Source organism: Conger conger, chromosome 9, assembly GCF_963514075.1.
Source record: "Conger conger chromosome 9, fConCon1.1, whole genome shotgun sequence".
Classification (NCBI taxonomy): Eukaryota; Metazoa; Chordata; class Actinopteri; order Anguilliformes; family Congridae; genus Conger; species Conger conger.
Genome location: NC_083768.1, coordinates 20,370,846 through 20,383,402, shown reverse-complemented (window position 1 = coordinate 20,383,402; position 12,557 = coordinate 20,370,846). Strand labels below are relative to the sequence as shown.

Sequence of the window (12,557 nt, the reverse complement as noted above, 5' to 3'; positions counted from 1 at the left end):
ACGTCTGACCTCTGTGCTTGCCAACAAAGGTTTCTCCACCAAGTATTAAGTCCTATTGTTCTATGGATCAAATACTTATTTCATGTGGAAATATGATATTAAATTTATAAAATTTATATGATGTTTTTATAGGATTATTTTATGATTCTGTCTCTCAATGTTAAAATGTACCTATGATTAAAATTCTACACAGTTCCATTCTTTGTAAGTGGGCAAACCTACAAAATCAGCCAGGGATCAAATAATTATTGCTCCCACTGTATGTATAATATTGAGAAGCTCATGTATAATATTTTATAGGCCTCCTAGGGAGACGACACCTTGCTGAAGTCCACAGTGCTGTTCTCTCGACTGACCCCCCTATTCATCTTGCTGTCGCCGGCCTTGCTGTTGTCCAGGTTACCGGCGGCACACTGTGGGGAGACCACCAGCCCTGCAGTGGAGGAGACAGAGTGAAAAAGCGGTTAGGGGATTGGCTGGGGGATACGCATCAGAGAAGGCCTCTCGAGGTATCTCTGACTATACCTGAGCTGTATTGACCCCCCCTCCCCCCCCCCCCACCTCGCCTTCACTTTGACGTATTAGGCAAATCAGTTGTAACTGATGTCTCTTACAAATGCTGAAAGCAACATTTCGCCACAGTTGCATTCCTACTATTGACCCATTATTGATATGAATATCAATTACTGTACACAAATACAGCACTTCAAGATTGGTCTTCAAGACTTCAAGTCTTGGCTTCAAAACCGACTAAATAGGACCAACATAACTGCTCAGATTGAATAATTTGCCAGTAAAAGCAAAGCCTTAGATAGATAGATAGGCTGAACAAGATTTTCACAGAGACCACCCTCATCCAAACCAACAAGACCCTCCCAGGACCCCGAATAGCCATGTTGAAGTAAAAATATGACTAGTGCTGGCCTATACTGATTATAGAAAGATTAAAGGTCATTAGGCTCTCATGGTTTATTGCCAGCTCTGTACTGAGAGAACTCGGCCCTGGCTTATACAATTGTGAGCTTGGTGCATGGGAACCAACTGTGTCTTCTTGTTCTCAGAGCAAATACTGACAGCAGTCCATGTAAACATTGCAACCTGCAATCAAAGTAAATCCAATTAATGTCCAAAGCAGGGGGAAAAGGGAGGTTAAACAGCAATTACAGACCATTAGCATATTCAGCCTCAACCAATGGTAAAATATCAAAAAAGCTGTGCCCTTTTGATATGGACAGACAGGCATTAGACACAGTTACATACAGACAGCCACAAGGAGCCAAATACAGCACGCTTGAGGCAAGGGTGATGAAAATAAAAACACATCCCAGAGACAGCACAATGTTGTGGCTAGACATCCGGATATGATACGTAACCTCAGCTAGCAACCACTAATCACAAAGACTTGGGTTCTTTCATTGAGCTGACCAGGATCCTCCCAAGGCAGAGACCGGTGATGTCATTGAAACCAGAGCTTGGATCACTGGCATTCCTAACAAAGCTCAACACAGCACCAGAGATTTGGGAAGGGGATGTTGAGCCTAGGAGGAGTAATGAAAGTTTATCCAAGCAGATCAATTGGGGAATGTCTATTTCGACAGCGTGATGAATTTAAAAATCGTGGATGCAAGGAGCACACAGTCATGTTTCTCATGACTCATGACTTGCTGTATTATACCCTTGGTATGTTCAAACAGACGCATTCCCTGAGTTGTTTTTGTTGGACCACCAAAAGTGGCATTTAAGAAAGGTCATCAGAGTAGTGCTGCTTATTGTCACTAAGTGCACTGACCAGCACTAACCTCTGGTTGCTGAGGACTAAGGAGACGACCACATATATAAACATTGCATATCTGGAGCCTCCTCCCTGTGTTCTCTTCCAGTGTGTTACAGGACCATGACGGAAAGGGAGGTCACAGCTAAAATAAGACCCCCCTGACTCACTTCTCTGTCCAAACCAGAGTCTGTGATTCTTATGTATCCACCCCCCTGCTCTATTAATACTTGGCAGAGAGTAATAAAGAATAAGACCTTAATGTAGGCTTTGCTGGCCAAAGACATGCCATTCTTCTATTTACCATGCTGTGTGCTGGCCCTGGCTTGTGTGTGATTTTATTAGTGGGAGGAAAACGTGCCCAGTCTTTTTGCATTGACACTTTCAACAGATGCCAGATGGTGTTAGGAATTTATGAAGTCATGTAATTATTGTCCATGAAAAAGATTAAAAGTTTAAAAGTGAAAACTATAAAAATGCAAAACTTTGCAAAGCATGCAGTACATGCCTGAAGTTAGTACACCAACTTAGAAGCTGTGCATGACTGTACAGTGTCAAAGAAGCAAACAGATGGAACTGATGAGATATTGGAAATAAAAACCATATTCAAAGAAACCGGTTTTGAGATATCCACATCAAATGAACCAACCACAGTCCTCTATGTGAGTGGGAGGCACACGATAAGCCTGCCCAAATATAAGTGAATGACAATGCATGTCCATTCCATACCAATCTCCAAAACACTGAAGAGTCACAAACTAAAGTGATTGGCAGCAGGTATGCAGGAGAGGCACGCACACAGAGCTTGATGAGGCTTGCTGTTGGAGAGGGCAGAGAGTGATGTTAGGGGGTGGGGAGAAGTGATTTAAGGGTGTGGAGATGTGATGAAAAGGGATGGGGAGAAGTGAGGTCAAATGGCAGGGAGAAAAGAGGGTTTTCGCCAGGCAAAAAGGTTTGTGATGATGATGGGATTGGGGTAGTAGAGAGATATGGACAGATGAAGAAAGGTTAGAAAGAATGGTGTGGAGGATAGGGAGAGCAGTAAGAAGGGAGGAATGAGGGAGGCCCGGTGGGGAGACAGGACTGAGGAAACGGCCGCATGCTGGTTGCTGTCGTGTCTCTGTTCAAGCCGTGACTCACACTGGCAAAGCTACACAGATATTTGCCTTCTGGTGGCAGCGGCAGCGATGAGCAGGCGAGGCCTGCCTCCTCTTCTGCAGGCCGGCCGGGGGGTGGAGACTCGTCCTCCTCCGGCGGGAACACCACCACCTCGGGGATGCCCTCCCCCTGGGCGCAGGACACCAGCAGCTGGGGTGCAGGCTTCTGGGATGGGGGCGGGGCCAAGGGCGGGGAGCGGCGGGCGCTGGGCGGTGTGTTTTGGGGAGTGGCGAAGGGCGAAGGGAAGGGGGAGGTGCTCGGCAGGAGGTGGTTGAGGAGGACGGAGACCCGTGACTCACGCCTCTGGAACAGGCTGGAGGTGGAGGAGCCCGGTTTCAGGAGGGAGAGGCGGGAAGAGGACAGACCTTCCCCTAGCAGCCAGAAAAGAGAAGGAGCAGGACAGGAGAACCAAGAAAGAGAGAGAAAACACAGCGAAAAGGAAAACCGATGATGGGAATACAGTAAAGAATACTTTTGTTTTTCCTTGGGAAGGAGAAGTTGGCATACTGCAGGGGGATGGGGGGGTGGTTGTGCAAGTGAGATTGAGTGCTTAAGTCAAAGGACACAGAGCAGGACAGGTGTGTATGCGCACAGTTTAAGTTTTAATTCAACTCGATCGAGCACAGATTACTCTGACTGATTGCAATGGATCCCCAATGGACTCATATAATCTGTCACAGTTAAATTAACACTGAACATTTTATTAGACAGGCAAGAAGGTTTGTCTGTACAGGCCAGGGGACTTGCCAATAAAATAATGAACCACCAATCGCACAGAAGGAGAGGGGAATGTGAACAGACAGCGATGCTAGTGAAGCCTCTGTGCCCAAAAGCAGAAGAAGTTAAGTCAACATCAGCTCAAACAGATACAAACCAGTTCAGAACAGCACATCCTACCTCGCCAGCAAGAGAACATTCAGTTCTGTTCGTGATTACCACTGATATGTTTGTCCAAGCAAGTCCATGTTTGAACATATATCCATTAAGTCTAGAATGCCTCTGGGAATGATCATCACAAGGCATCAGATATTGTCTGTCACTTCACCTCTCCCTCAATAACTATTTTGCCCATTTATATAAATAGGCTGCATTGTAATTTTAAATACGAAAAATGAATTTAACTAACACTAGTGTTAAGGTTTCCTTTGCAACTTACATAACTTAATTTAGTTTGCATAATATTATCCATGTACAGAGCACAGTAGGCAAATTCATCACTCAAGGCTACAGAGCAGTGGTCAGGTTGGGATCAAGAATTTGTTGCCTTTCGCTTATTATCCATGTTCCCTGAGTGTCAGGCTGTGCTGCCACCCTGTCAGAGTGAACGAAAGTGAGCCCTTTCTCACCGTTCTTGTCCAGCAGGTGTGGGTCTGAGTGCTTCTTGCCCATGTCGGCGAGCGAGCGTACGAGTGGGATGCGATTGCTCAGCTTCTTCTCGTTCTGGTGGTGGTGCTTCTTCAGGATGGCCTCACGCACCTGCTCCCGCAGGGACTCATCCAGCTGTTTGGACGCCACCATGCTGTCCATGATCATGTCTGAGGGCACGCATGTGTAGGGTAGGGTCAGCGTACAGGCACGCACATGCGGTATACATGCACAGTACTAACACACAGACATATCCATGATCATGTCTGAGGGCACGCGTGTGTAGGGTAGGGTCAGCGTACGGGCACGCACATGCAGTATACATGCACAGTACTAACGCACAGACATATCCATGATCATGTCTGAGGGCACACTTATGGTGGGTAGGGTCAGCACATGTGTACACACGTGCAGTATCCCAGACCCCACGTACAGAAGAATAGGAATCTCACACACATACACACACACACACCTGCTATGTCCTCAATGGTGTTGGCCCTCATATCCAGCAGCACGGTGCCGTTGAGGATGCAGCTGCGGAGCTCGAACAGGCTGTGCAGGGACAGCGTGGCCACGTAGGGCTTACTCCAGCGCTCTCCGCCGTCCTCCACGTCCTCCTCGAATTTCAGCCACCTGCACGCCCACACAGTCCATTAACAGCCTTCCCTCTGCTCTGGATGCACTCACACTCCACTCAGGCATATATCAGTCTGCTCTACACAACCCAGGCTCACACATACCAGAGGGACTCTGATTCCATGTTCAGAAACCTCTGGCCCACAGGAGAGCAATTTAATAAAAACTACAACCCCAAAAAAGCCCTACCATAAATAAAAAAAATAAAAATAAAAAAAAAACATAATTAAAATGTGTTAGATGTGTTAAAATGTGTCCTTATGTGTTAAAATATGTAAGTGTGAAATATGTGTGGAACATGCTTTAACCCACTGATTATCTGACTACACAGCTAGTTTGACCAGATCACATACATTTTTGGTTTTCCATGTACTCTGGAAACTGTTTTTTTCCTGCCATTAAAATGTTTTATCGATGTCATGGGTGCATCATTTCCATGAGATATTTTCAGGCTGAGGACTGTGAGATAGCTATGCATGGTGTGATACTGGAGATGATAATATGATTTCTGAAATGTAAATGTAACACTGGATAATATTTAGTCATCAAAATTAATTAATCCTAAAGTGATGCAGTGTGTGAAACTGGCATAATGTTCTGACACACACAGTATGATGCAATACACATATGTATGTCAAAAATTCAAACATCTACCTCCTCCTAGCTTTGTCAAGCTACGACAACATGTATCTGCAACTGCTGGCTGAGACCCCCGCAATACTCTCATAAATGCTTAACACGTATCAGTCCTGTGGTCAAAGACATCACAAAGCTGATTCATTTTGCTGTTCAATGGTTATTACCCCTCTCGTGAACTAAAAAGTGTGATCACACATTCCAAAAAATACGCCTCTCCAAATAACCCCTCCCCCCTCTCCCAACCCACATTCACACAGCTGCAGCTCCATTTAGTAGCTTTCTGGTTTGTTTTACCTCGTAGACATTAGCAACAGATTTCTTATGTCAAAATACAATGCCCTACATTCCTTTCACAGACAGTCTTACACAGAGCGGCCATACCACGTACCCAGAGCACAAATAAAAGTTCAACATAACTGGAAGAATAAAGAAGCAAAGCCACAAAGAAAGAATTGTGTATGGGGATCAATAAGTAGACTGCATTTATATAGCACATTTATCCAAAGTGCTTTACATTTGATGCCTCTTAATCACCCATTCATACACACACTCACACAGTGATAGGGTGCCATGCAAGGTACCAATCAGCATGTCGGGAGCAATTGGGGGTTGGGTGTCTTGCTCAGGGAGCCTTCTACACACCCAGGGCGGGGGATCCATAGAGCATCAATAGAACTGGAGAGGGTGGGAGGGTCCAGACAGTGAAGCACCCGGAAGAATGTCTGCTGAGTGCAAAAGTGCCCATTCACTTCAACATAAAAACCCAAGCTGATTTAACAACCAAAGAAAACCTAATCGGTCGTTTTTCTTCAGTGATACATTTCATTATGTTTAGTAGTTTATGAAATGATTGTTTTGGTCCAGACGTTTTGGGAAAATACTGAATTGCAATACCTCTTTTACAATAGAAAGCTCTGTTTCCTATCTCTTGTTTATCAGGTCTGTAAGAATATATTAGAAAATTTTGAAGAGTATATTATTTCAATGTGATATACTGTATAGTCTTAAGTGCATGATTCAGCTGACAAGCTAAGTAATAATGCAGTTCTGCTAGTTTGCTAGCTTGACCAAGTATAAAGCTAAACTTAAAGGTACAATTGGTAAGATTTTTGTGTTAAAACATTGTTACAAGACCATTGTAAATCCCTTCCTAGTGTTCAAAAAGGCTCACTGACATGTTGACTCACCCTCTGCCTGTGTTCATAGTCCATAAATTCTGGTTTCAAAATATACAGTTGCCGTCACTGTGTACCAAAACATTGTAAAGCAATAATTAAAGCTCATTGGTTGAAAATTGGTTCTAATTGCCACAGCCAATTGGATAATAATTGTATACAGAGTTTCAGTGATCGCTTGTCTGGAGTGCAATTTGTGCAGCTTCACATTTCTTTTATCTCTTTACGTTATTCAATCATGCATGTTTTGCTAAACCTTTACTTGTCGCAAACTGTAAGTTGCAGTTGCGTTGTTTGTGTATCATATCTTAGTGATATAGGCAGCTATTTCCGTAGCCAAATAAGTTGCTTGCTCATAATATAGTAATATAGCTAAAGTGAAAACTTCAAAAAGACAAAACGTATAAACAGTGTTGTGCAGCACACTAAAGTCAACATTTCATAAAGTCTGTTCGGCAAACATTTTCTTACTAGAACACTAAGAAAAGACAGCAGGCTCTGTCACGTTCGTCACTTCCAAAACAGTGCATGTTGTGGTTTGAGGGTGTTTGTTGCTGCAATTCCTCTCTTGGCCATTAGGAGTCTGGAATTACCTATTGTAACCCTTTAAGTAATTGATACTCATGTATTGAAGACATTTATGGATAATCAAGAGGTCAAATTGCTGAGGCTTGCTAGCTAACTGGTTATTGATATAATTAACAGCATTTTACAATTTCAGCTTAGCTGAAGCTACGTAGCTGTTTGGACCTTTTCTCTTTACACTCGCTCCCTTGGCCCTGTGATCACTGCACATGGGCTATCCTATCACTGCTACGCGGACGATACCCAACTCTTCGTCTCGTTCCCGCCGTCTGATACGCAGGTTTCAGCCCGTATCTCCGCTTGCCTGAGGGACATCCAGAGCTGGATGGACAACCACCATCTAAAGCTCAACCCAGGCAAGACTGAAATGATATTCATCCCTACTAATACCTCTCCCCATCTGGATCTCTCCATTTCCCTCAGGGATACCACACTCACGCCGTCACCCAGTGCAAGGAACCTCGGCGTGGTGATGGACAGCAGACTGTCCCTTTCCGAGAACATTGCGGCGGTGACCCGGTCTTGCAGGTTCTTCCTATACAACATACTGAGAATCCGCCCCTTTCTCACCCCCTACTCGACCCAGCTCCTGGTCCAAGCGATGGTTCTGTCCCGCCTGGACTACTGCAATTCCCTCTTGGCTGGCCTCTCCGCATTCCGCCATCAGACCCCTCCAACTTATCCAGAATGCAGCAGCTTGTCTGGTCTTCAACCTTCCCAAATACTCGCACGTCACCCCCCTGCTTACTACCCTCCACTGGCTGCCTGTCATGGCTCGCATTAAATTCAAAACATTGGTGCTAGCTTTCCAAGCAGTTAAGGGGTCTTCCCCAGCTTATCTACAAAAAATCATCAGACCCTACACCCCTGCCAGACCTCTTTGTTCAGCCTCCACAAGCCGCTTGGCAACTCCCCCTCTCCGAACCTCCACCTCACGCTCACGACTGCTGTCTGTTCTGGCTCCACGGTGGTGGAACAAACTCCCCGTTGAGGTGAGAACTGTAGAATCTCTCCCCACCTTCAAACGCAAGCTGAAGACACACCTCTTCAAGCAGCACCTCTCCCCATCCCTCCCTATCTCCCTGTGAACCTTAATTGTTGTCTCTGTGACTTGCTTTGTGTATCGGTATTTTTTAGTTGGCTAGGTAAGCAGTGTTTTGATAATTAACTTTGGTCACTTTTGCTCTGTTTGTTTGTTTCTTGTTTAAAAAAAAAAAAAAAAAAAAAAAATTGGCCCTCGTCCTTATCTTTGTTGTACAGGTAGCAGTTCAAATTGTACTTCCCTCTAGGGTCTTTCAGCGAACTTATCCCTGGTTATGGATATGCATTTTGTTGTACGTCGCTCTGGATAAGAGCGTCTGCCAAATGCCAATAATGTAATGTAATGTAATGGACCACATTCAAGGCATATTTCTAATTATGCCACAATCCCTGCATATTAGCTAGTTGGTTAAAACTATTGATAACTGGATCAAAGTTGGCTATGAATGCAATTAAATATTTAACTCTCCATGCCGTGGGCATATTTAATTGCATTAGCTGTATAGGTAGCTGTGTGACAGGGCTAATGGAGTGTTAGCCAGCTAATAACAATGCATTTGTGTACCACATGCAACTGCAACAATCTCAGAGATGGAACACTCGACTTTCCATCAGAGCAATCCCTGCATAAATGAACTTAGCAGAACAAAAATATTTCGTAATAAGTGGCAGTTAATCGTTAGTGTAGGTTTACCTTGCTGTTTAGCTAACAAGCTATGGGCTACGCAGTCGAGCTTGCAAAATCAGCTTATTAGTTATAAAGTTAAGATGAAATCATGTTCATTAATTTTGATATTAACTAGGTAACTAGCAAGCCTCAGCGTTTTTATTACACATTTTATTCTTCCAGGCCTCAGTCAATTTCCCCAAAACATCTGGACCAATACAATCATCGTTTTATAAACTACGAGACATAATTACATTTTTTTGCTGAAAAAATGGAACAAAAAGGTTTTCTTTGGTTGTTAAATCAGTTTGGGCTTTTACATTGAAGTCAACGGGCAAAAACCTATTCTGTGCTCAGCAGCCATTCTTCTGGGCGGCCCACTGCTTTGGTTGGCCGAGGGCGTGTTTTCCTGTGTAGTTATATAGTCTATGGGGACCGGCAACCTTCCAACGGCCAGATGAACGTTAACTAAAAGAATAAAAATAAAATTAGATTTATAGGATCCTCCTAAGGTGTAGCTCATTCATTGGCTGACACAGAATGGGGCTCTGACCTGGCGGTCTCCTTCCACTCGTACTCCCGGCCGTCGCGAAACGACAGCTCGTCCAGCTCAGTGAAGAGCTCATGGGGGACATGCTCTTCATCATCATCCTCCGTGCCTAGGATGAACTGCACCCGCTGAGAGGGGGTGTCTGTGGGGGAGGAGGGCGAGCGTCAGGAAACGGGGTGATGGGATGGCTCCAACACTCTGTTCAGACACTGCACTCCTCTGACTCATGCAGCTTCACAAATCCCATCTACACCTACACACATTCTGAGATAAAGTGCTCGGCTAACTGCCACATTGGTCTGTTCCCTGAAAGAACTATCTGTGCTTTACCTTACAGATGCTTTTAATTCATATTTGGTGCATGAAATGTTCCAACGTGCCATTGAAAATCAGCCTTCAGTTGGATGAGTTAAGTGCCTTTGTAAGTCAGCTAAATGTATGCAACTTTCCTGGTACTTCATAGTTAGACCACATTCTCTGCCTTTGAAGTTAAAATATTGACTGTGTCTGATATTTGATGTTCCTTTTGAAGTGTTTGGGCCACAAAGGAGAAATGAGGCTGGAGACAAATCGGTGATTTTTATTTATTTATTTATTTATTTATTTATTTATTTATTTATTTATTTATTTATTTATTTTCTGAAGTCATGTGTTGCATCACCTGCATTTGCATATGAGGGTGCCTAAGCATTGCCAGTGAGCATATGCTGCTTTACGGGGGGGTGGATGCCAGGTCAGAATTAAAAGCAAGGAGACAGCACAGAGAGATACAGTAAAGGGAGAATCTCAGCAAAGCTGTCATAACAAGGAGGAACAAGAGGGAACCCAGAACATCAGCTACATCTCTATTTAATCTTGCTTCCGTTCTCCTGCGGCCGTTCACTCTCATTGGCTGGAGCTGTGTGCGTGTGAATGCGTGAATGTGTGGGACAGGGACAATGCTCCTTGGTGAGTCATACTCTGCTGCAGAACAACAAAAAGCCAAGCCTGTCTCTGCTATCACTCTCGCACACAGTCATCTCCAAGGAGTGGTTCTCATTAAAAGAAACACAATCATGCACAGCGTGAGGCTTAGGGGAAAACCAGGCTGTCGAACGTGTAAATGCATAATCTGAATGTCATTTTTAGGGGTGATGAAATTTCCCCCAAAAATAGACATTACATCCTTTTATAAAAAAATAAAAAAATAAATCTGACCTTTAAAAACCTCCGCTTTGAATTGAAAAAGCATACAACACAATTCGGATGAAAAAAAAAGATGTGCAAAGATCGCCCTTGTTCAGTGTGAAGTTGACATGTGGTATGTGGGTATTGCAGTTCTATACACATACAGAGTGGCATTAGGAATAGGACTGCGCAGTGTTTACCCTGTGTGAGAGACTCTCTGCCGTCCTCGTGGTCGTCTTGCAGCTCTTTCCTCTTGCGGTGGTGCTTGTGACCTCGGTGGCGGTGCTTGTGCCGGCTTTCTTTACCCAGCGGAACATGGACTCCCACATACACGGCCCGGTGGCCTGCACAGGAGACAGACACAAAGGCCCCGACCTTCCATTGCCTGCAGTCCAGTTTTAAAAGTGATTTGTTCTTTGGGGAATATTACGCCTTGAAGAACAGCCGGTGGCGCTAGACAGTGTTAAAAACATTTTGATGAACCAAAAACAGAAACAGAATAAATATACTATAAGTTACTGTGAACATTGGAAAGGAAAATAATTTCCTTAATTATAATAAATATATTTGTCCATACATCTTGAAGTTTTGCAATATCTCAATATTTTACTCCAATATACAGTATATTGAGTATATTCCAATTCTGGAATGAAAGGCATGGTGCCAAGATACAAGATAGAAAACAGGAGCCAGTAAACCTCAACAACCTCAAGTAATTATTTATTTATTTGGCCAGACCAACTTGGTCACACCCAGTGCACCCGATCTGCTAGGGACTTTCAGTCAGCAAGGATTGTATTGAAGATGTAAAATATTGTTTTAGGATATGGAATTATATATATTTTTAAATATTGATACACTGGTACATTGGTACGCTGATACTTCTTCAGTCGTCAAAGAGAAGGTAAATAAATACTTGCGGCAATATGATAATGTTACTATTTACTGTTGCACATTTTTGCATAAACATAATTTGCATTTTCTTTTCCTATGCCAAATAAGGTTTTGGAATTCCTGTAATTTGATTTTGAGAGAGTATTCTCAAGGGATGAACAGAGAGATAGGAGAAAGATAAAAGCAGGGACTAAAAGAGCAAAGATTATGAGAAAAGGAAAAGATGGGACAAGACTTATTTTTTTTCAAGTTGACCGAAGAGAAGAATGTTTAAATAAAGAGTCTGCCATATTTGCTTCTAAGTAGTAAATGTCTCACAGTAAATGGAGCAGTCCTGCCTATTGTCATGCCAAATGAAGCTGATTTGTATTGACTGGAATTGAAAAGGCGACAGTGAGGAGGGAGAGAGAAGCTGACAAAGTAGGAAGACAAAGAGAGTCAGGAGGACTGCTCAGAGAAAGAACGTGCTCAGCTGCTTGACTGTGGGTGATGGTGGCAGCAACGCCCACTCACAGCTATGACAGCCGCATAAACTCCCACCTCCTGGACCAATCAGTGCAACGTGGGCCAGTATTCTAAAAGAGGTGTTCCTCCAAAGCACTCCATTAATCTCAAGTGCAGTTCCTTCACAACACCAGGAAATGGGGCCAGAGACGACTGAAGGCGTTCCACATTTCTGAAGCCCGGGGAGAATTTGGGAGATGATGCTCACAGTACGTGGCCAAACACTAATGGTTACAATTCATGCATGATAAGTACAAGGTAACTGAGGTGTGATAATGTTTGAGCCCATAGGGTAAAGACTTGTGGATCTTGGTCTAGAATCATGTAGACTTCAGTCTTGACCATACCCAGAAAACAAACCTGGACACCTGTTAATGGTAACTACATGGGTTTACATGGGATGAT

The 12,557-nt window shown here is 43.7% G+C and overlaps 1 protein-coding gene across 1 annotated transcript in view; it reads right to left on the bottom strand.

Annotated features, from left to right (window-relative positions):
- LOC133136138 (sodium bicarbonate cotransporter 3-like) overlaps nt 1–12,557 on the bottom strand; it is a 48,402-nt gene that overhangs the window by 21,929 nt on the left and 13,916 nt on the right. Inside the window, exons 3-8 of the mRNA XM_061253384.1 lie at nt 10,955–11,098; nt 9,591–9,729; nt 4,767–4,927; nt 4,276–4,464; nt 2,938–3,300; nt 321–433 (exon numbers count right to left, since the gene is read on the bottom strand). Of these exons, the coding sequence (XP_061109368.1) occupies nt 321–433; nt 2,938–3,300; nt 4,276–4,464; nt 4,767–4,927; nt 9,591–9,729; nt 10,955–11,098 (1,109 nt within the window). The remainder of the gene's footprint in view (nt 1–320; nt 434–2,937; nt 3,301–4,275; nt 4,465–4,766; nt 4,928–9,590; nt 9,730–10,954; nt 11,099–12,557) is intronic.